General features: G+C 44.5%; 2 protein-coding genes across 2 annotated transcripts; both read right to left on the bottom strand.

Annotated features, from left to right (window-relative positions):
• Positions 1-16,566: 16,566 nt before the first annotated feature.
• On the bottom strand, positions 16,567-19,810 carry LOC123403600 (putative G-type lectin S-receptor-like serine/threonine-protein kinase At1g61610). Its single transcript, XM_045097523.1, has 5 exons — positions 18,123-19,810; positions 17,836-18,046; positions 17,433-17,670; positions 17,217-17,367; positions 16,567-17,135 (listed from the first exon to the last, which is right to left on the bottom strand). The coding sequence occupies exons 1-5, from the start codon at positions 19,725-19,727 to the stop codon at positions 16,833-16,835; spliced, it is 2,508 nt and encodes an 835-aa protein (XP_044953458.1). The 5' UTR covers positions 19,728-19,810; the 3' UTR covers positions 16,567-16,832.
• Positions 19,811-22,258: 2,448 nt separating this feature from the next.
• On the bottom strand, positions 22,259-23,470 carry LOC123404216 (TANK-binding kinase 1-binding protein 1-like). Its single transcript, XM_045098132.1, has one exon. It carries the CDS (start codon positions 23,332-23,334, stop codon positions 22,390-22,392), a length of 945 nt encoding a protein of 314 aa, XP_044954067.1. The 5' UTR covers positions 23,335-23,470; the 3' UTR covers positions 22,259-22,389.

Raw genomic sequence — 23,470 nt, 5'->3', positions numbered from 1 at the left:
ACGAAATATAACAAATGAAGTCAGAAATTGTTGAAATTTTGTGATGTGCCTTTGAATGGTGCATTTTGAACACACAAAAAGTATGGAGTTCAAATAAGTTTTAAAATAATGAAATCCCTTTGTAAGAGATGAGTTCTCGTTCGAAACCCTCCTACTTCGAGAGAGATTGTCAGTTTTGTACACGAACTGCATCCAGTCTTTGTCGTAGCCCTCTTAACTTTTTAACACATGCTATTTGGGTGAAATGATGATAGCATGCCAACTTTCAACATTTTCAGAGTTCATTTGTAGTGCTTTTCAATTTCAGGGTCAACTAGCTCAAAAAATATAAGTAAATGCATGAAATATAACAAATGAAGTCAGAAATTGTTCAAATTTTGTGATGTGCCTTTGAATGGTGCATTTTGAACACAAAAAAAGTATGGAGTTCAAATAAGTTTTAAAAAAATGAAATCCCTTTGTAAGAGAGGAGTTCTCGTTCAAAACCCTGTGCTACTTCGAGAGAGATTGTCAGTTTTGTACACGAACTGCATCCAGTCTTTGTCGTAGCCCTCTCAACTTTTTAACACATGCTATGCGGGTGAAATGATGATAGCATGCCAACTTTCTAAATTTCAGAGTTCATTTGTAGTGATTTTCGATTTTAGGGTCAACTAGCTCAAAAAAAATAAGTAAATGCACGAAATATAACAAATGAAGTCAGAAATTGTTGAAATTTTGTGATGTTCCTTTGAATGGTGCATTTTGAACACACAAAAAGTATGGAGTTCAAATAAGTAAAAAAAATGAAATCCCTTTGTAAGAGATGAGTTCTCGTTCGAAACCCTGCTACTTCGAAAGAGATTGTCAGTTTTGTACACGAACTGCATCCAGTCTTTGTCGTAGCCCTCTCACCTTTTTAACACATGCTATGTGGGTGAAATGATGATAGCATGCCAACTTTCAACATTTTCAGAGTTCATTTGTAGTGCTTTTCAATTTCAGGGTCAACTAGCTCAAAAAAATAAGTAAATGCACGAAATATAACAAATGAAGTCAGAAATTGTTGAAATTTTGTGATGTGCCTTTGAATGGTGCATTTGAACACACAAAAACTATGGAGTTCAAATAAGTTTAAAAAAATGAAATCCCTTTGTAAGAGATGAGTTCTCGTTCGAAACCGTGCTACTTCGAGAGAGATTGTCAGTTTTGTACACGAACTGCACCCAGTCTTTGTCGTAGCCCTCTCAACTTTTTAACACATGCTATGCGGGTGAAATGATGATAACATGCCAACTTTCAACATTTTCAGAGTTCATTTGTAGTGCTTTTCAATTTCAGGGTCAACTAGCTCAAAAAAATAAGTAAATGCACGAAATATAACAAATGAAGTCAGAAATTGTAGAAACTTTGTGATGTGCCTTTGAATGGTGAATTTTGAACACAGAAAAAGTATGGAGTTCAAATAATTTAAAAAAAATGAAATCCCTTTGTAAGAGATGAGTTCTCGTTCGAAACCCTGCTACTTCGAGAGAGATTGTCAGTTTTGTACACGAACTGCATCCAGTCTTTGTCGTAGCCCTCTCAACTTTTTAACACATGCTATGTGGGTGAAATGATGATAGCATGCCAACTTTCAACATTTTCAGAGTTCATTTGTAGTGCTTTTCAATTTCAGGGTCAACTAGCTCAAAAAATATAAGTAAATGCACGAAATATAACAAATGAAGTCAGAAATTGTTCAAATTTTGTGATGTGCCTTTTAATGGTGCATTTTGAACACACAAAAATTATGGAGTTCAAATAAGTAAAAAAAATGAAATCCCTTTGTAAGAGATGAGTTCTCGTTCGAAACCGTGCTACTACGAGAGAGATTGTCAGTTTTGTACACGAACTGCATCCAGTCTTTGTCGTAGCCCTCTCAACTTTTTAACACATTCTATGCGGGTGAAATGATGATAGCATGCCAACTTTCAACATTTTCAGAGTTCATTTGTAGTGCTTTTCAATTTCAGGGTCAACTAGATAAAAAAAATAAGTAAATGCACGAAATATAACAAATGAAGTCAGAATTTGTTGAAATTTTGTGATGTGCCTTTGAATGGTGCATTTTGAACACACAAAAACTATGGAGTTCAAATAAGTTTAAAAAAAATGAAATCCCTTTGTAAGAGATGAGTTCTCGTTCGAAACCCTGCTACTTCGAGAGAGATTGTCAGTTTTGTACACGAACTGCATCCAGTCTTTGTCGTAGCCCTCTCAACTTTTTAACACATGCTATGTGGGTGAAATTATGATAGCATGCCAACTTTTAACATTTTCAGAGTTCATTTGTAGTGCTTTTCAATTTCAGGGTCAACTAGCTCAAAACAAATAAGTAAATGCACGAAATATAACAAATGAAGTCAGAAATTGTTGAAATTTTGTGATGTGCCTTTGAATGGTGCATTTTGAACACACAAAAAGTATGGAGTTCAAATAAGTTTTAAAAAAATGAAATCCCTTTGTAAGAGATGAGTTCTCGTTCGAAACCCTGCTACTTCGAGAGAGATTGTCAGTTTTGTACACGAACTGCATCCAGTCTTTGTCGTAGCCCTCTCAACTTTTTAACACATGCTATGTGGGTGAAATTATGATAGCATGCCAACTTTCAACAATTTCAGAGTTCATTTGTAGTGCTTTCCAATTTCAGGGTCAACTAGCTCAAAAAAAATAAGTAAATGCACGAAATATAACAAATGAAGTCAGAAATTGTTGAAATTTTGTGATGTGCCTTTGAATGGTGCATTTTGAACACACAAAAAGTATGGAGTTCAAATAAGTTTTAAAATAATGAAATCCCTTTGTAAGAGATGAGTTCTCGTTCGAAACCCTCCTACTTCGAGAGAGATTGTCAGTTTTGTACACGAACTGCATCCAGTCTTTGTCGTAGCCCTCTTAACTTTTTAACACACTCTATTTGGGTGAAATGATGATAGCATGCCAACTTTCAACATTTTCAGAGTTCATTTGTAGTGCTTTTCAATTTCAGGGTCAACTAGCTCAAAAAATATAAGTAAATGCATGAAATATAACAAATGAAGTCAGAAATTGTTGAAATTTTGTGATGTGCCTTTGAATGGTGCATTTTGAACACAAAAAAAGTATGGAGTTCAAATAAGTTTTAAAAAAATGAAATCCCTTTGTAAGAGAGGAGTTCTCGTTCAAAACCCTGTGCTACTTCGAGAGAGATTGTCAGTTTTGTACACGAACTGCATCCAGTCTTTGTCGTAGCCCTCTCAACTTTTTAACACATGCTATGCGGGTGAAATGATGATAGCATGCCAACTTTCTAAATTTCAGAGTTCATTTGTAGTGATTTTCGATTTCAGGGTCAACTAGCTCAAAAAAAATAAGTAAATGCACGAAATATAACAAATGAAGTCAGAAATTGTTGAAATTTTGTGATGTTCCTTTGAATGGTGCATTTTGAACACACAAAAAGTATGGAGTTCAAATAAGTTTTAAAAAAATGAAATCCCTTTGTAAGAGATGAGTTCTCGTTCGAAACCCTACTACTTCGAGAGAGATTGTCAGTTTTATACACGAACTGCATCCAGTCTTTGTCGTGGGCCTCTCAACTTTTTAACACATGCTATGTGGGTGAAATGATGATAGCATGCCAACTTTCAACATTTTCAGAGTTCATTTGTAGTGCTTTTCAATTTCAGGGTCAACTAGCTCAAAAAAATAAGTAAATGCACGAAATATAACAAATTAAGTCAGAAATTGTTGAAATTTTGTGATGTGCCTTTGAATGGTGCATTTTGAACACTCAAAAAGTATGGAGTTCAAATAAGGTTAAAAAAATGAAATCCCTTTGTAAGAGATGAGTTCTCGTTCGGAACCCTGCTACTTCGAGAGAGATTGTTAGTTTTGTACACGAACTGCATCCAGTCTTTGTCGTAGCCCTCTCAACTTTTTAACACATGCGATGTGGGGGAAATGATGATAGAATGCCAACTTTCAACATTTTCAGGGTTCATTTGTAGTGCTTTTCAATTTCAGGGTCAACTAGCTCAAAAAAAATAAGTAAATGCACGAAATATAACAAATTAAGTCAAAATAACAAAATAGATAATAGTTTGGATAGTCAAAATTATTAATTATGAAAATCAAAAATTGTTTTGCATTATTTATTCAATTTGAAACACTTTTCATTATCATAGTTTTGTCAAATTCTCAAATATGCAAAAAGAATTTTTAATAAACATAGTTTTTAATTGAAAATAACAAAATAGATGATAGTTTGGATAGTAAAAATTATTCATTATGAAAATAAAAAATAGTTTTGCATTATTTATTCAATTTGAAACACTTTTCATTATCATAGTTTTTTCAAATTCTCAAATATGCAAAAAGAATTTTTAATAAACATAGTTTTTAGTTGAAAATAACAAAATAGATAATAGTTTAGATAGTCAAAATTATTAATTATGAAAATAAAAAAAATTGAAACTATATGAGAAATCGTGGACAAAATTCGACCTGAATTCTCTTTGAATTCAGATTGAATTTTATCCACAATTTCGAATATAGTTTCAATTTTCTGTAAGTTTAGGCCTGTAAGCCTGCTTTAGAGAGGAGCTCGATGGAGAAGCTGCGACGGGGCTTATAAACAGGTGTTAGTCCCCCTCCCTGGGCGAGGTGGGACTAAATTTATCGTGCCGCCGAGGAGGGGCTTTAGTCCCGGATGGAGCCACGCCCCGGGACTAAAGACCCCCTGCTTCCCGCCTCTTGGTCTGCCCGAAAAGAGGCCTTTAGTCCCGGGTCGTGGCTCCACCCGGGACTAAAGGGGGTCTTTAGTCCCAGCTCGAGCCACGCACCGGGACTATAGATCCACCTATATAAGCGGGACTTCGAAAATTTCCAACCCAATTCGTCCATTCCTCTCGTTCTCCTGCCCGGCGCGGCACATCGACGAACGTAACCGACGCCGTCAGGCTGCCCGCCGTCCTGCTCGCTGCCGCGCCGTCCTCCTCGCCGTCCTCCTCGCCGCCGCGCCGTCCTCCTCACCGTCCTCCTCGCCACCGCGTCGTCCTCCTCGCCGTCGTGCCGTCCTCCTCGCCAACACTCCGGCCAGTAAGCCCCCCGCCCCTCCTCCCAAACACTCCGGCCAGTATAGAAGAAAAGAAGAAAAAGGAGAAGAGAAGAAGAAAAAGAAGAAGAAAGGAAGAAAAAGGAGAAGAAAAGAAGAAAAAGAAAAGATTTTTTTGTCATTTAATTCCTATTGTTATTAGGTTTGTGCTAGATTATTAGGGTTAGTAATATTTAGAATTACTAACTTCTTGATCAGAGGGACAACGACTCGGCGGAGGACACCTGCTTGATCAGAGGGGCCCTGTCCGGGACTGGGCTCCGCTCGGCTGGTATTGGGAGGTGCTACCTTCCGGGGGGCGTAGGTTGGTGAGGAGCCAGCCCGTCGTTGACTCGATCCTTGTTTGGTGGCGGTCTCGTGGGCCAGTGTGGGTGCCGAGGCTTCCGGACACCGCGGAGGTGGTACGTCACCGTGTCAGCGAGGAGGATGAGCACGTCCGTCGCTACATGGTTGCGTTGGAGGGCAGGTTCGAGCATACCTGGCAGGTTCTTCGGGGATCTCACTGGAGCTATGATCCTGTGATGGTCCCTTCTCTTTGGGTGTCCACCGCCCGCGCCGATACCCGTCGGGCGCTACGGTTCTAGATGTATTACTGATGCTATATGTATGATAGTATTCGAGGAGTATTAATGATAATATTCGACGATGTACGGACAAAAGTGATGATGTATTAGCTTATAATTGAATGCATGCTAATTTGAATACTACTTTATTTTACGATTTGGTTTTGCTTAGTGAATGCTCAAATTGGAAATTTACTCCTACTTTGAATACTATGTAGAAATCTAGGAGTCCCAAATTGGAAAAGTACTCCTACTTTGGTTTTTGGTACAAAGGTTAAGAGAATCCGTTTTTTGCAGAACTATGGATCCACATATCAGGAACCTCGAAGAGGAAGAACTTCTGGAAGATATAATCAAAGACGGCCCCGACGTTGAACCAGCTGAATCTCCGTCGTTATATCTAAACCAGGACGTTGGAATGGAGGTCGAGTGACACGAAGATGAAGCCGATGGGGCAGGAGATAGGTCCAATGACGGAGAAGGTGATAGCTCCACTGATGGAGAAGCCGGTGAAGAGGAGAAGTCCGGCGAGGTATACATATGAAGTTCGACAAACACTTGTAATATGTGAAAAATATTGGAGATAGCTCTATATTGTATACATATACATTCATTTGACAAATGTTTCTCCCTCTTAGGCCTCCACATCGAGCAAAACTACGAAACGAGGCCCGACTAGAAAGTTGGATGCACGGACGCATTACACATTTGAGGTGATATTTCCTACGGGCGAACCCAAGCTTCCTAAGAATGCTGCTGACACATTCAAGAAGAAATGCGGAGTTCTCGTTAGGGATCACGTCCCGATCAGTGTTCGGGAGTGGAACAAGCGCAAAGGGGCAGCCGATAGTGACTATGTCGCCGAAAGGTACAAAGATAATCTTTGGAATGATCTCATGTCACATTTCAACCTGCCAGAATGTGAGAATGAAGACGCCGCAGACAAACTGAGGGCCAAAGTCAAGCAGTGGACTGTGAAGAAGATGGCCGAACTGTTCCGTAGCTGGAAGAAGAAGCTATGGAAAAACTATCTGAAGACACAGAAAGTGCCAGTATTCGAGGGGTATCTAGCCAAGCAGGCGAATCACTGGAAGGCACTTCAAGAGTACAAGGAGTCAGAAGATGCCCAGGTGTGACGCCCTCGGCTTAATCGTACGCTAATCGTACACGCAAATGCGTACGATCAAACCCAAGGACTCACGGGAAGATATCACAACACAACACTAGACACAAATAAAAATAACATCAGCTTCATATTACAAGCCAGGGGCCTCGAGGGCTAGAATACGAAAGCTCGATAAACACACGAGTCAGCGGAAGCAACAAATATCTGAGTACAAACATAAAACAAGGGGTGCCTTAGAGAAGGCTAGCACAAAGGATACAACGATCGAACGAGGCGAGGCCTCCTGCCTGGGAACCTCCTAACTACTCCTGATCATCAGCGGCCTCCACGTAGTAGTAGGCACCGTCGGGGTAGCAGTCGTCGGTGGCGGGGACCTCCATCTCCTGGGCTCCATCATCTGGTCGCAGCAAACGGATCAAGGGGACAAGGGGGGAGCAAAGCAGCGGTGAGTACTCATCCAAAGTACTCGCAAGTCTTACATCAGAACTATTCTAATTATGCATCAGTATCAAAGAAGGGGGGGGTTATATGTGGACTGACTGCAGCAATGCGAGAATAGAGAGAGAAGGCCTAGTCCTATCGAAGACTAGCATCTTCAGGGTCTTGCAGCAATAGACGAGAGTAGAACAGGGGGGGGGGTAAAACATGAATAGTCATATTGTTACAACAATAATAAAGTGAGGTCACGCCTAAAGATCCTCCCTCGACTCCCTGTGAGGAAGCAATCCCGAGGCAAACTAAATCCAGTTAAGTAACAATTGTAGTTGTATAAGATCGGGGCACAACTCCAAGTCGTCCTGTAACCGTGGACACGGCTATCCGAATAGTTAATTTCCATCCCTGCAGGGGTGCACCACATGTCCCGTCACGCTCGATAACACTCTGGCCGGACATACTTTTCTGGGTCCTGCCCGGCCTCGGAATATCGACACGTCGCAGCCCCACCTAAGACTAATCAGAGAGGCCAGCCCGCCGGTCTAAATCCTAAGCACAAAGGGTTCATGGGCCCAGTTCCCCTTCACGCTCCTGCACGTGGCGTGGGCGGCCGACGTCAGTCCTAGCATCCCTTAATCACAAGCGCGATGCATCTCGGGACCAGTCGGGCGCGCGCCGCTACACTGCTGACATCTGAAAAGCTTCGGCTGATACCGCGACGCCGAGTACCCATAATTCTTCCCGCGTAGCCGGTTAGTGCGAAAAGGTCTCCGACCAACCCAGATCAAATACCCAAATCCATTAGCATTTTAATTAGGCCATCAACACAGTCTCACGGGAATCCACCCGTCTTACAACTAATCACCCATGATCCCAGTAACATGGTTGAGTAACTGTGTGGTTGTAACATCGGGGGGAATCCGAGGTATCACCCTCGTTGGATTCCGAACGATGTACCCGTCAAGGAGGGCTTAGAGGAATCACCCTCGGGGGTCCCACACTTGAGGGGTGGCACGACAGAGGCGTCATCGGGAATGGTGAAAGAGGAATCACCCTCGATAACCACGACCGACTAGCTATACTACAGAGATATCATCAGGAGTACTTAGCGAGGTGTCACCCTCGGTACTCGATAGTATCTCTGTAGCGTCGTACAACGAAGGGGCTGAATGTGCTGTGTCGGGTCTGGCTCGTCGATCAGAGATCGAGGTTTGAAAACAAGCGGGGCAACTGAACTACGGGGTCAGAGGGGATGACTGCTCCACCTATACTAAGCAGATTAAAGGTACAGGACTGAAAGTAGCAGTTCATCAAAAACAGGCCATGCATCAGATATAGGAGCTAACTACAACAGTAGCAAAATACTAATGCAAGCAGTAGGAAGAAAGACATAGGCGATATAGGAATGATCAAGGGGAGTTTGCTTGCCTTGCTGCTCTGCGGCAAAGGACTGATCGGCAGGGTCGTAGATGTACCCGGTAGCAGCGTCAGTCTCGGGGTCTACCGGTAAGAAGAGGGAGAAGAAACAATAAATAATAGCACCGATGCAACACAAAGCATGACATGGCAAGATGCAGGCTAGACATGAGCTAACGCAGCAACATCCGTCATAGACGGGTCGAAAGAATACCTGATGATATTTTCCGGGTCTCGGGCTACTACCGGTTATACTGGAAACGATGGAAAAGTTCCATGTTTGCTATGCTAGGGACGCGTGACACACGAACGGGCCGTGTATCCGGGTTCGTCTCGTTTTGCTGATCAACTTTCATGTTGAAAATAATTTGATCTGACTTACGGATTATTTAATATTAATTTTCAAAGTTTTATTAATTAATTAGGAATTAAAATCAGATTTATCTATTTTAATAAAATCCCATTATGACATCATCGCGATGTCATGCTGACATCAACAGTTGACTGATCAACTGACCAGCGGGTCCCGAACGTCATAGGCACAAGTTTTTATTAAGATTAATTATTGATTTATGAGATTAATTATTGATTTATCATACTCTAATTATTCTAATTAATTAATTTAACTAATATATCTATTATTTATTTATTTAATAAAAACATTATTTTTATTATTTGTATTAACTCTCGCGTGGGGCCTCCCTATCATAGACAGCGGGTGCATTGGCCCCACCGGTAAGTGACCCTAGGCCAAATACACATTTTAATCACAAATAAATAACCATACAAATGTCGTATCTCTCCACATGCCTATATACGCAAATACATACGTAATACGGGTATCGAATACATACATACATACATACGGAATACAACATTTGTTTTTATTTCTTTTCTCTCAAAACTCTCATCTCCCTCTCTGCTAACAGAGAGACAGAGAACTCTCTCTGCTCCAACTCAACCTAAAGGAACCAAATATTCAATCCTTCCTACCGGAGTCTACCGTCGACGGATCGAGGCCCCGTTTGCCGAAACGGAACCGGGGCGGTGAGGAGATCGACATGGTGGGAGGAGCCCGAGGAGGGGCTCACCGACGGTGATGAGACGGGCCGGTGAAGCCGGAGTTCGCGGGAAGGGGCGGAGGAGACGGCGTGGTTCCGGTGGTGAAGGGGACGGTGATGATGGTGGTGACGTGCCGGCGAGGGGGAGCCGGCCGGATCCGGCGAGGTGATGATGCCTCCCTGCCCGGTCCCTCCCGGACCGAGCGGGAGAAGGCCGACGGGGGCCGGGGCTCGCCGCGGGAAGGAGGACCGAGGGGGGGCCGGGGCTCGCCGCGGGAAGAAGGACCGAGGGGGGCCGGGGCTCGCCGCGGGAAGGAGGAGGCCGAGGGGCTCGCCGGCGGGAGGAGGTGAGGGGCCGCCGAGGGAGGAGGAGGCCGTGAGAGGGGGGCCACCGGCGGGAGGAGGAGAGGCCGTGAGGGGGGCTTCCGGCGGGAGGAGGAGAGGCCACCGGCCGAGGTGGGGGGGGGCGAGGTGGAGGAGGGATCTGGGGGAGTGGGGCGACGGGAGGTGGGATGGGGGCTCTCAGTTAGTGGGAGTGGGGGGGGCCGAGAGAGAGAGGGAGTTACGAGAGGGGAGGGAGGGCGTTGTCGGTGGGGGGGTGGGGCTCCCCACGAGGGGGAGGCTGGCGGCGGCGTGGGAAAACGGGGGGGAGCGAGAGGGGCTCCCTCGCCAGGGGGGAGGCGTTAGGGTTGCGGGATGGGGGTGGCCGGCTCGGCCTTTTGGCCCAGTTAGGCCGGTTGGTTTTCCCCTTTTTTTTGATTTGTTTTGTTTTGTTTTATTTTGTTTTCTTTTTTTCCTTTTCCTTTTTTTATTATTTCTTTCTTTCAAATTTCTTTTCTTTCTTTTATCATTATTATTTTTTAATACTTTCTTTTTATATATATATTCTTTTAATATTTGTAATGAACTTATAAAGTACTTTTCGTTTGTTTTCAAATTTTGAATCCGGACAAAACTTGAATCAATGCGGGTCTGAGATGGGAATTCGATGACGTGGCATCATTAGCGATTGATCACTGTAGCTTAATTACAATAATTACTGTAGCAAAAGTCGAGGATGTCACACCAGGCATTATCAGAAAAGAACAAGATAAATGCCGACAAGAAGATATATCACCACAAGTTGGGGCCAGGGGGCTATGAGACTGCCATCCCAAAGTGGGATAAGAAAGAGCAAGATCTGATAGATAAAGGCGTCGTACCTGAACCACTCTGTGATGATTGGGAATTGAGAGCAAGAAATTGGTTCCTTGCGCATGATGGGTCGTACGACGAAACAACAGGGGACCTCATATGCAATGACAATCTTAGGATACCCAGGGAGAATTGGAAAAGGATAGTGAAAGAAATTAAGGAGGGAAGAAGAAAGTTCACTGCAGATAGAGAGAAAGATTTGCTCACACTGGTCCTCGGCAATGACGAACATGGAGGACGAACGCGAGGCTTCGGTCCTTCTTACCCGTGGTGGCTTGGGTTTGCCAGAGACCAAGACACTTACAGAAGCCGAGAGAGAGCAAAGAAGCGGCAGCAGGATGAGGAGAATGACAAGTTCAACCAGTTGCTTGCCAGGATTAACGAGCAACAGAAGCAGATTGATGAGCTTAGAGGAGTACCGCGCCAGGAAGATCCTGCAGTTGATATTACCGGCGCCCCATCTAAGCGGAAAAGCAGCGTGGCTGAATCTGAGGCCCCGCCCGACGATGAACGAAGAATGATAGAGGGCGGTCCCGGCTACCCCGTGGATGGAATCAAGGAGTCAACATCATGTGAACTCCATCAGAAATTCAAGAACATATCCATGAAGGTGGCCGTCGGACAAGCTTTACCTTCTGGCCCTGATGCACGCTGGCATGGCCGTGAGATTCCAGCTGGCTTTGCTAAAGTCGGGGTGGATGAAATCATGACGGGGTTTAATGATATGGAGCTCGACATAGCTGGACCCGAAGATGAGAGGACACTCGGAGAAGTACTGGGTGGAGTCATCCTATGGGACAAGAACTACATCAAGCTTCCAGGCTCGCCCCTAGGACAACACCACCTCCGAGTCGTCGCAGGTCACCTACACCTCCATTACCTCCAAGCCCTCCACATGACGTCGACCAGCACAACACGAGTCCATCTTGATCACCGCTGCGGACTTGGGTCGTCCGTCTTCGCCACCGCCCGCACATGATACTAAGCGGAAGCGTGCCAGCAAGAACGCTTCGTCGATGATTTCTTAGCGACGGAGCTCCCCAAAGCGCAAACTGTCGCCCCTCCCAAAAGTACCTCATGCTAATCTTCCTATCAGACCTTATGATCGTACCCCCGAGGAAAACGCCAGGATAGCAAAGGAACAACATGAGGCGCAGATGAAAAGGAAGGAACCCGAGCCCCGCCCGAAATACACCGAGAAGAACATAGCATGGGCAAAAGACTTCATAACCACTCCATCACAGTATGACTTACACTATAAGCCTGATGACTATACACGCACATTGCAGAAGGAAGTGAAAAAGAGCAAGTCACATGCAAGTGCAAGTGGGAGCAAATCAAGTTCAACTACAAGCAAGAAAAAATCAGACGTTCCTCAGCTTGGACAACAGGCCAAACAATCGATCCCACCCCTCAAGGTGTTAACCGAGAATGTTCCCCCTCCGGTGCAGGGGCAAGCTTTTGAAAACGCAAAGGAGTTGGCGGATGAATGTGGTATCTCGGTTGAAAATTTGCTGGCTAATTCCCAAGACGACAGGATACCCAAGGCTGTGGTAGCCCCTAAGCCACAGTTTGTCATGGGAGAGCCTTTGGTCAGCAAAGATGATCTCCCAACAAATATGCGTTACTTGCATAAATGGTACTTAAGTGAATCAAAGAATGGGAGAACGATGATCGTGCTGAGTGTCCCACAGGAGTACTACGACCGCTCCGAAGAAATCCATATGGACTTTGATGAACTCTTCCAGATGTACAATGGCGACGCCCTCGACAAATCGCTTATGAGTTGCTATTGTCTGTAAGTTTTTCAATTCGTTGTCTACATATAACTTGTTTAGTTATTTCAATTCATTGTCTATATATAACTTGTACTCTATTATGCAGAATGAAGATTCTGGAGTGTAAAAGTAAGAGCATCATAAATATTGGGTTTATTGATCCAGATAAAATACATATAGCGACGCTAACTAATTATCCCAAGGAGACGGAGGAAAACCTTCTAAGGTTTCTAAGAGATCAAAATTTCTGTGACCACATACTGTTTCCATACAACTTCAGGTGAGGGTCTTTACTCTGTTGTGTTCATTCACTTATAAGTGTAATTGATAAGTTACTCACACACACACACACACACATATATATATATATACATGTGCAGCTTCCATTGGATTCTGTTGGACATTCAAATTGATAAGGGAATAGTTGATGCCTTCGACCCATTATCGAGACCCTTGGAACAGTTCCAAAGCCTGCAGGACATGCTCCAAGTGTAATTTTAATCATTCTTGCGCTCTATCGGTCTCTTTCGATGATTTTCTGATATATCAATTAATGAAAAACTTAGCAAATCATTATCCTTGTCGGGCAGGGTTTGGAATCGGTTCAAGTGCGTGACTCCCGGTAACTTTCCTGAGAAGCTGACCTTTAGAGCGGCTCAGGTAAGTAGTAGTATGATATACTTCTATTAATTTTCAATACATTTATGATGCTAGATTATTATTTTGATTATATATATTTCATTCTCGTAAAGTGCGACCAGCAGCCACGGGGAACGCATCTATGCGGATACTATGTTTGCGAGACCATTCGCACGTTTACCTCTGAGTTCAAGGAGCAAAGATTCGACGTAAGCAATGAACATTCACACCTCTATTTTTACCCATCATTCTTTGTTATCATGATTGATATTCATATTCATCTCCTCTTCTTATATAGCACGAGGCCATGAGGACGAAGGTCCTACCAGAGCAATGCGCGATTGCTGTTGCAGAGGAGCTTGCGGGATTTCTGAGGACGGAAGCTATAGAAGACAAAGGACGATTTAGTGTAGCTAAGGGCCATTACTGATGTTCGTCCATGTAATCGAATAGACGGGCTCTAGTCCCAATAATTCAGATCTCCATATAATTGTATATGATCGCTTGTAAGATGAGTTAATCTTATATATATATATGCATAATTATTTCTATTTTAAATTATATGAAAACTAATTCCCGAACACAAAACGAGGCATCACGTTAATCTCCTGAACACCTAAACCCTAAAACCCTAAAACCCAAAAATAATTTCATTCAAAAAAAAGCCAAAAACCAGCAAAATCTGAAAATCTTGAGTCCCGGTCCGTGTAACGAGCCGGGACTAAAGGGCCTGCCCCTGGGGCGCTACGAGGCGCCCACGTGGAGCACCTTTAGTCCCGGCGTGTAAGAGGGCCGGGACGAAAAGGTTAGGCCTTTAGTCCCGCCCCTTTAGTCCCGGTTGGTGAACCGGGACTAAAGCCCCTTACGGGCCGGGGCTATAGGCCCTGTCTCCACTAGTGTACTTACATGAATATAGTGTATACATCTGTGTGTTCATCATTAAAGAGTATGGTCTCATAAATATCTTGACAATGGTTTCTAGTTTATTATTAGGCATTTGCAAATAGAAATATTTAAAAAAATACTAGGAGCTTGGTAGCTAAGCATTAACATAATTGTTTTTGTTTCATGTTAAATTAGTCTCATGTATTATTTATACCAAAGTATTGTCGAGGAACTTGGTACCGAAGTATTCAACAATTCGTAGTTACATGTACTTACTCGATATTTGATAATGAAATGCACTAAGGTTAGCTAAGATAACTTTGTGAAGAAGATAACCGATGTTCATTAGAGAAAGACTACCAACATAGATAAACGAATACCTTGATTTCGTGTTAGGATATTGCATTCTTGGAGGCAGCATATCAAGATGGAGGCAATGTTGTGTGGAATATAATTCTTGGTCGGTTCTACAAAGCCGATACTAAAAAGAGTTACATAACTCAGAGCATGAGGTTGAAATTAGGTGGCTCAGAGTTGGTGGTGATCTACTGACTAAATGAAGCATGCACCTGGGCTCTTGTGTCAAAAGATTGATTGTAAATGGATTTATAAGATCAAAACAAAGTCAGCTGGCAGTATAGACAGATACAAAGCTAGATTAGTTGCATAAGGGTTTAAACAAAGATTTGATATTGATTATGAGGATACCTTTAGCCCTGTTGTAAAATCAGCTACTATCAGACTTGTGCTATCAATAGCTATTTCCAGAGGATGGAGTCTTCGTCAGCTAGATGTTCAGAACGCGTTTCTTCATGATGCTCTAGAGGAAGAAGTGTTCATGCGACAACCACCAGGATATGAGAACCCAAACACACCAGGGTATGTCTGTAAGTTAGATAAAGCTTTATATGGTTTAAAACAGGCACCAAGAGAATGGTACTCAAGACTGAGCATAAAGTTGCAACAACTTGCGTTCATACCATCCAAGGCAGATATTTCTTTGTTCATTTATCATAAAAGGAATATCACTATGTTCATGTTAATATATGTTGATGATATCATTGTTGCCAGTTCCAGTTCAGATGCCACTACCAGTTTGCTTACATATTTAAGGCTAGAATTTTCTCTAAAGGATTTAGGAGATCTTCACTATTTCCTTGGTATTGAAGTCAAGCAGATAGCCAATGGTATACTCCTTACTCAAGAAAAATATACCACTGATATACTCAGAAGAGTGGGTTTGGAAAAATGCAAAGCTGTGAGTACTCCTCTCTCAGTCTCACAGAAACTTACTGTTGACAGTGGAGAAGCTCTTGGTCCTGATGATGCAACAAACTATAAAACTGTTGTAGGTGCGTTGCAATATTTGACTCTTACTCGTCCTGACATTTCTTATTCGATGAACAAAGTCTGTCAATACTTGCATGCACCCAGTGCAACTCACTGGACTGCCGTCAAAAGAATTTTAAGGTATCTAAAGTTTATAGGACTTGGACTACAGATTGTCAAATCTCCTTCCATGCTTGTTACTGGATATTCTAATGCAGACTGGGCAGGATGTGCTGATGATAGAAGGTCCACAGATGGTTTTGCTGTTTTTTTGGGGACAAATCTAGCAAATGCTACAGCTGAAATAATGTGGATCCAAACTTTGCTTTGTGAACTTGGGGTTAAGGCTCCACGGGCTGCAAGACTCTGGTGTGACAATATTGGTGCAACATATCTATCAGCCAATCCTGTTTTTCATGCATGGACTAAACATATTGAGGTTGATTACCACTTTGTCCGAGAAAGAGTAGCACAGAAGTTGCTTGATATTCAGTTCGTTCCAACAGGTGATCAGCTAGCCGATGGGTTCACTAAACCACTCACTCCAAGGAGATTGAATGATTTCACATACAATCTGAATCTTGGTAGATCACCATAGAGTTTAGATTGAGGGAGAGTGTTAAAAATAAGATAGAATAGAATCCTAGAGATCTCTTTGATTTGTTTCTATTATTCGGTTAGTATCTCCTCCATATCTTGATCTCCTGTACCGGATGTATCCTAGCGATCTTCCTCAACTTGTACGCCAAGGCAGGCTGTCATCCCTTCTATAAAACCTCGCGGCCACCTACGGGTGGAGATACACTTCCTCATAGAAGGCACTTTACGGATCTTTGTTCTTAGTCTTTGCTCTTGAGCACTCTGTCAAGCGTCTCAATGTTGTTTTAATTCAAATAAAATTTCGACCGGCTCTTAAATCCCAGTACCAACGGCAACATTAAATTTGTCTCACCACCCGCAACAATCTGGGACTGTTCTGCCTGCATCATAGAAAACCTGTCTATATTGCAAGTGAAATTTTACAGAACAAAAGCTAATTTTTGAAGATTGTCAAAATGGAAAGGCCACAAAATTCATTATTGATACATGTATTTGTATGAGCCATATATGACTCCTAATAATACCGCTAACATTTTTTCCAGCAGCAATATCATAATCCCACTTCACAGCAAAACTCTTTCCACATCACATAAAGACTTTTCATCATAGCAACGACACAGACGCACCACCAGGTACTTGAAACCGGACTCTAAAAAGATAGTGAATCTGGTTCAGCAACTGCTTCAGGGTTCATCTTGGCTCGATCTTTGTGATGGTCATTCCATTTGAGGACGCCGCTTTTGAATTATTATCACCGCGTCCATGCAATCCGTCAGAGAAGGCTGGCATGGAAACAGAAGGGAGGCGAGCACCCTGGCTGCTAAGCATGACATTCACCGAGGACATGGCCGGCCTATCTTCATGCCTGTTCTGCACACACAGCAACCCGATTTGGATGCACTTCATGACCTGGTCAGCGTGAAAAGAAGGATGGTCGCTAAGGCATGGATCAATCAACTCGATGACATTTCCCCTGGTCCAGTGCTCCCATACCTGCACCAGATTGTTCAGTTATTATGATAGGGATTCGGCCGCACGCACAGAGTTTACTGGCAATGGTTCTGAAGTGCTTACAAGATTTACGAGATAGATATGTTGCTCGGAGTTGCAGGAGCCATTGTTTCTTCTTCCCATGACGATCTCCAAAACCAAAACACCGAAGCTGAATGCGTCAGACCTTGCCGAATATTGACCATGCATGGCATATTCAGGCGACATGTATCCGCTGCAACAACATAACTGTTAATATATGCTCTACTTTATTGCCTAACTAATGCAGACCGTGCTTACTATGTCCCAGCGATGCGCCGAGTGACATCTTCTGATTGATCCCCTCCAAATATCTTTGCTAAGCCAAAGTCAGAAATCTTAGGGTTGTAATCAAAGTCCAATAGAATATTGCTTGCTTTCAGGTCACGGTGAACTATCTTCAATTGAGAATCTTCATGGAGATACTGCAGTCCCCTAGCAACCCCATTGATAATCTTGAATCTCCTTCCCCAGTCTAGGTCTTTGCGTTTCTCAGAATCTGCCATTGAAACAAGAAGTATCGACTCAGGCATAGTGAAAATTTTCTTTGTAAGAAATGAACTACTACCTCTGTACCGTAATATATGACGTTTTAGCAGCTCATTTGAGCTGCTAAAACGTCATATACTATGATACGGAGGGAGTAATAGTGAAAAGTCCGTACCAAAAAGAATGGTGTCAAGGCTTCTGTTGGGCATAAACTCATACACAAGTATTTTCTCTTGTTCTTCCAAACAAACACCAATGAGGCTCACAAGGTTCCTGTGGCGAAGCTTAGCGACCAAGACAAGTTCACTTTTGAGTTCCTCTATTCCTTGTCTGGAACTCTTACATAGTCTTTTTACTGCTATTTGTTTACCGTCGGGTAGGACTCCCTGCGCAAGAGAAGATGCATACTCATTGTTAAATATATAAAGTTGATAAATATTACATATATGGCATGGTTTGTACCTTATGAACCATCCCAAAACCTCCTTTACCAAGCATATTTCCTTCGCCGAAGTGATTTGTTGCCACCCTCAGTGTTGATAGATCAAGAAGAAGTGAATCGATGCTTAGAATATCATCCAACAGATCATTGTACCTGGAGTCAGACAGTGCAACCTCAGCATTCTTGGATTTCCGAGGAGTTCGGTCTCGGAGGTGTTTCTGAAATAGGAAGAACACCGCAATTGCAAGGGCTGTCAAAAGCACAGCAGCTCCACCAACAGTTGAAGCAATGATCACTGTTTCTCTCTTCTTTGGGTATCCCAGCTCGGAGGCTGCAAGCCTGAGGAGGAGTGTGCCTCGTCCTTCTCCGCTGTTTTGATTTTGGAGGTTAATCAGGTCCCCATGCCAAACAACGCACCCGGCATAACTGTAAGCGTAAGCAGTGCAAGAGCAATTATTCAGACAAGCCACCTGACATTGTTGAGAGCTTTTAGCCACTGCACCCCGAGCATTATCAGGCAGCCTCACATCTTCCATGACATAGAACTTATCAGACTGAGTCTGTGCAGAAGTCGAGTTGGTCTGACACTGCAATGGTATGTTCCTCTTGCACCCACCACTGTAATCTTGGAGGTTCCAGTCGCTCTGAACCTTCTGGCTGAACCCCTTAAAACAGTTGCAGTACGTGTCACTGACATTGAGGGTGTTGGTGCAGCTGCCGTATGCCCCACAAAGCGCATACACGTCGCACGGTGCCCGTGGCTGGGCCCATAACACGAACCATGCTTGTAGGGAATCAAACCACGTCAGGTGCTTCATCTGTCCGCTCTCGTCAATGACGAACCGCCAGATTTGTAAATCATCCTTCATCGAATAGAAGAGGTAGGCTTCTGTGGCGTTGTTGACGAACTGGAAGTCAAAAAAATTACTGGTACCCTCTGGCATATGGCTGAAGTACTTGCCGTTCCAGAGGCCACTGGTCCAGTAGTTTACGGATTCGTTCCACTGGATTAAAAACTGTGCAGTGCCGTTTGGGTCTAGCTCCACAGAGAAGAGCCCAGGCGATGGGTCTCCGCTGTTCTTCCAAGAAACAAGCCTGTTGCTCACACCAGTGATCCTGTTTATTCTGAGCTTGCCCCCCGGAAGCCAGGTGTCTGTGGGATGGTCTACGCTTCGCCAATAAACCATGGATGAATTGGAGGCATCGGTGAGGTCGAGGCTCCCACTGTCCCTGATGATGGCCATGGTGGAGTTGGAGGATATACTCACGTTGGTCGACCATAGATGCCGGTTCTTGGCATGATCACGGAGGACAAGGTTGCCGTCCTTGGCGATTTCCAAGGACGCCGTGGTCGGGTCAGACACCAGCACGTCGGCGGTTGCCGTCCACACGGGGGTCAGCAGTGGTACAGTGCTGTACCATATGCCTATGTGGTAGTAATTGCCAGAGGTGAAAGAGATGGTGTTACTTTGCGTTTGGGGCGGGGAGTAGAAGCCCAAGGTGAACTTGCTGCCCTGGGACACAATCTTCTGTGACCCGGACAACGGTGTGGCGGAGTTGATGGTGTCGACGCCTGTGCAGAGCAGGATTTGGCCCAACAGGAGAAAGAACATGAGAGGAGCCATGGAAGGGGCCTTGAAGTTTCAACTTTCTGAAATAGAGGTTTTTAGGCTGGAAAGCAACAAAGGCTCCACCTCAAATAGCCTGCTAGGCTGACTGATCAATTAACAGAATGCAAACTAGTCACTACTTAATAGAGAATAGATTGCTCTGCTTATTCAGGTCAGTCCAGCTCAACTTAAGCAATTCCAGAACTTGGCCCAGGTGTCGTTCTCAGTCAACAACCACGCTGAATTTCCAGGAAGCTTTACTTGGAATAGCTTAACAAACTCCCCGCAGATCATGGAATACTTGCGTGTCTAAATCTTCCCCGGAAAAAACGCGACTTGTATATGCTTTGCTCATTGCTACGGTATCACCCCTTCTAACCGATTCTTTGGTCAACAAGTCAAGTAAAAAAGAAAATGTGCAAAAGAACAAATGAAAAAGACATACAAGGATGAATCTCAAACAGTGGCCAACAAGTCAAACTAAGGACTTGTTCTTCTTGTTTGTATTGGCTTGCTATAATCTATTTTCCTACTTTGGTAAGACCTGTTTCTTCTGTTATTTGGAGTATAGAAAATGGAAAACAACATGATGAACAAGGCCTGTTGTTTCCCATTTTGTTTGTTAGGAACATACTTCTTCTTTCAGTTTTAGTATTGATAACAGGATAGATAGATACAGTACGCAAGGACACAAAACCTCAATTCAACAAGCTGGGATCTATTGCATTGTACTACTCCCTCCATCCGTTCCTAAATATTTTTCTTTTTACAGATTTTACCTACATACGAATGTATATAGACATAATTTAGAGCGTAAGTTCACTCATTTTGCTCCGTATGTAGTCTGTAGTTGAATCTTACAAAGACAAATATTCCAGAACGGAGGGAGTACATCATTCGAAACATCAGGTAAAATGAAACAAGGGGGCTTAGAGTTGGTCTTCTACGTTTTCTCAATGCAGCTGCATTTGTAGATGGTCCTGTGCTGCAATGCACGATTGTATATGTACGCTGCTGCTAGATCAATGAAATATCCCCTGTTAAAAAAAAACAGAGCTGGTCTCCTACTGCTTAAAAGCATGCATACACAAGCTAACACGTCAACATGAACAACAGAGGAAAGCTGTTGCTTTCATTCTAGGCCCATCAGGTAACTCAGCCGAGACCAAAACAATGCAATATGACAAGGATCCTACGGCCAATCAAGGAGACACTCTTTAGTTCCCCCAGATGAGATTAAATTATTCCTGCTGAAGAAGATGGGATTAAATCGAGAAATACATGATCAAAACGTTTAGAGCTGTTATGATCAAAAGTCCAATGGTTCATACTTTGACACGTTCCCAATGAGATCAAATGAAGCAAATAGAGAACTGGTCATGTTGAGGTGGTGGGTATTGGCCCAAACGTAAGTTCAAAACTGAAAATTCATAATAACATCTATTCTTTATCGTAACAATGTATACTGAAGTTGTGACTTGTGTTGGATCAGCGATGATAATTCATAAGTAACTATTGACTGCACGTGACAATAAAACAAAGATGACTAATTGGAAAATAGTCTACAATTAATTGAAACTTATTATCATGAGTCAGAATCAGAGTTTTTAGTTGACAATCAAAAGGAATTTGAGGTTCAAACTGTATCCAGCAAACAGGTGGAAATCTCATAATAATCTTTATTAGTCATAGCATGGCTGCACAAAAGGAACTCATCCAGGACCAACTGAAAAGCAGAGAAGAAGAAATTTCAACCAGAGCAAAACAGAAGAGTGTGCGCCCCCCAGTCATCATTTTGAAGAATGAACGAATATTGTCAGCAATTATCAGCTTATATTTTGGTATCTCAAATTGGTCAATAGCCTATAACTAACTAAAACTCATCCAAACAAATGAACAAGTGTCAGAGAAAAAGAATAGCAGAGCACTATGGGCAAAATAGGCTACAATTAGGTAAAACCCATCTAAACCAATGAACCATATCATTGCGAGCCAGTATCAGACTTGTTTAAGTAGACAGTTGATTCTGCCATCACTACCACTACAAAAAAGAACCTTCAGGCGAATGCAAGAGATATTTATCAGTTGTAGCATGGCTGGACAAAAGGGAATTCATTGAGGAATCAAGATGAACTTTAAGCAGAGAAAGAAGAATTTCCATCGACAGCAAAAAAACAGCAGAAGAATTTCCATCCATCAGTCATAATAACTCCTAAAAATAAACGAACAGGGTCAGCTATTATCAGCTTCTATTTCAGTTTCTGAATCCAGCAGTTTATTGTATAACATACATAGTACAAAGAATGGGACGAATTATTAACACCTACAAGTTACCGATGAGGGTCACATTTGAGCGTGCACCTTCCACTCCCCAGGCACCGTGGTCGCGATGCTGTCCAATATGGCAGCCTGATCACCGTCGCCAGCAGCGAAATATGGCAAACCGCGACGAAGACAACAAATTCTGAATTGACTGTGGAGGGCTACTGACGCCACTGCGATCTTGCTCAGATTACCTAGGCAGGCTAGTGAACCTGGAACATTCGTTGCGACAAAATGGAAGAGCAGCATTTGGTTAACTTGATTGAAGAGGGACTTTACACCAGGAGCAGGAGCAGGAGCAGGACACATTGTGCTTGTGCTTGCAGCAGGAGAAACATTTCTCTGTCCCTTGGGTCTAATGTTGTTGTTGATGATGTCTGTGGCTGTGAGCAGCAAAGAGGTTGAGACGCCTCCCTTGGGTCTTGCTCCTGGTGGTGGTGGAGGGGGCGTGGTGGAAGTGCAGCATCCCGGTGTCGGGGCTCCGGCGGGGCGACGGGCAGTGGACGCTGCTGCTGCGGCCGAGCCAGTAGAACCTCCGGAGCAGAGAGTCGCCGCGGCGTCGGCGGGCGGCGCTATGTACATGCGCGTGCAGCGAGTCCGCCGGCGACACCTCCGAGTCGAGGCCACCGGCGGACGAGGACACGGAGTGGCTGCCCCCGTTGATCCGGACCGCGGTGCCGCCCTGCGGGCGGGCGCTCGCCCCGGCGTCCGTCTCCCTCCATGAGTGCGACGAGAGGGATCTGCTGAGGAAGCCCGTGACCGGGTTGGCCGCCCGGCGGGTGCGGTCCCACCACGGCCTGAGCGAGCCCTTGCTGGAGCTGGAGCCGGAGTGGAGGACGAGCGCGGAGGCCGAGGCAGGGGCGGTGGTGCTGGGAGCGGCGGCGGTTGAGGCGGATGCGGAGTCGTTGGCGTCCCAGGACTGGCGGGAGGGGAGCCAGGAGGCGGGGTCGTGGGCGTGCTCGCAGCAGACGATCCACTCGCAGGACTGGCGGAGGGAGCGCTTCCGCTGCAGCGGCGGCGGCGGCGGGTCGGCCTGCGGATCTTGGTCTCCGGGGGGCCGGTCCTGCTGGTCGTGGAGCTGGAAGAGGCGGAGCAGCGTGGTCCGCCCCTCCTCGGCCGGTCGAGGACGAGGAGGAGGTGGAGGTGGGGGAGGGGGAGTGGGAAGGGGGGAGGGGGAGGGGGCCGGGGGCGTGGCCGGGAGCGCGGCGGCGGAGAGGCGCTCGAGGAGGCAGGCGGAGCAGAAGCCCGTGAATGGCGGCTGCGACGGGTGCCTGGCGCACCTGGACAGGTCGGGATTCATCGCCCGCCGGCCACCGCCGCCGGAGCCGGAGCCGGAGCCAACTCCGCGGCGGGGAAAGGGGATCGATTTGGTTTGACCGGAGAAAAAGGCTAGGGCTTTGACCCGCCCGGCGCTCCGCTCCTCTGCTAGCTCACTC

Source organism: Hordeum vulgare, chromosome 6H, assembly GCF_904849725.1.
Source record: "Hordeum vulgare subsp. vulgare chromosome 6H, MorexV3_pseudomolecules_assembly, whole genome shotgun sequence".
NCBI classification, from domain to species: Eukaryota; Viridiplantae; Streptophyta; class Magnoliopsida; order Poales; family Poaceae; genus Hordeum; species Hordeum vulgare.
The sequence above is the reverse complement of the archived record's forward strand: the minus strand, read 5'-3'. Positions and strand labels throughout refer to the sequence as shown.

Coding starts and splice junctions, on each gene's coding strand:
- LOC123404216 (XM_045098132.1), bottom strand. CDS start 23,334: ATGAATCCCGACCTGTCCAGGTGCGCCAGGCACCCGTCGCAGCCGCCA.
- LOC123403600 (XM_045097523.1), bottom strand. CDS start 19,727: ATGGCTCCTCTCATGTTCTTTCTCCTGTTGGGCCAAATCCTGCTCTGC. Junction 18,047..18,122: donor GTTTTGGGATGGTTCATAAG/GTACAAACCATG, acceptor TCTCTTGCGCAG/GGAGTCCTACCCGACGGTAA. Junction 17,368..17,432: donor CGGCGCATCGCTGGGACATA/GTAAGCACGGTC, acceptor ATGTTGTTGCAG/CGGATACATGTCGCCTGAAT.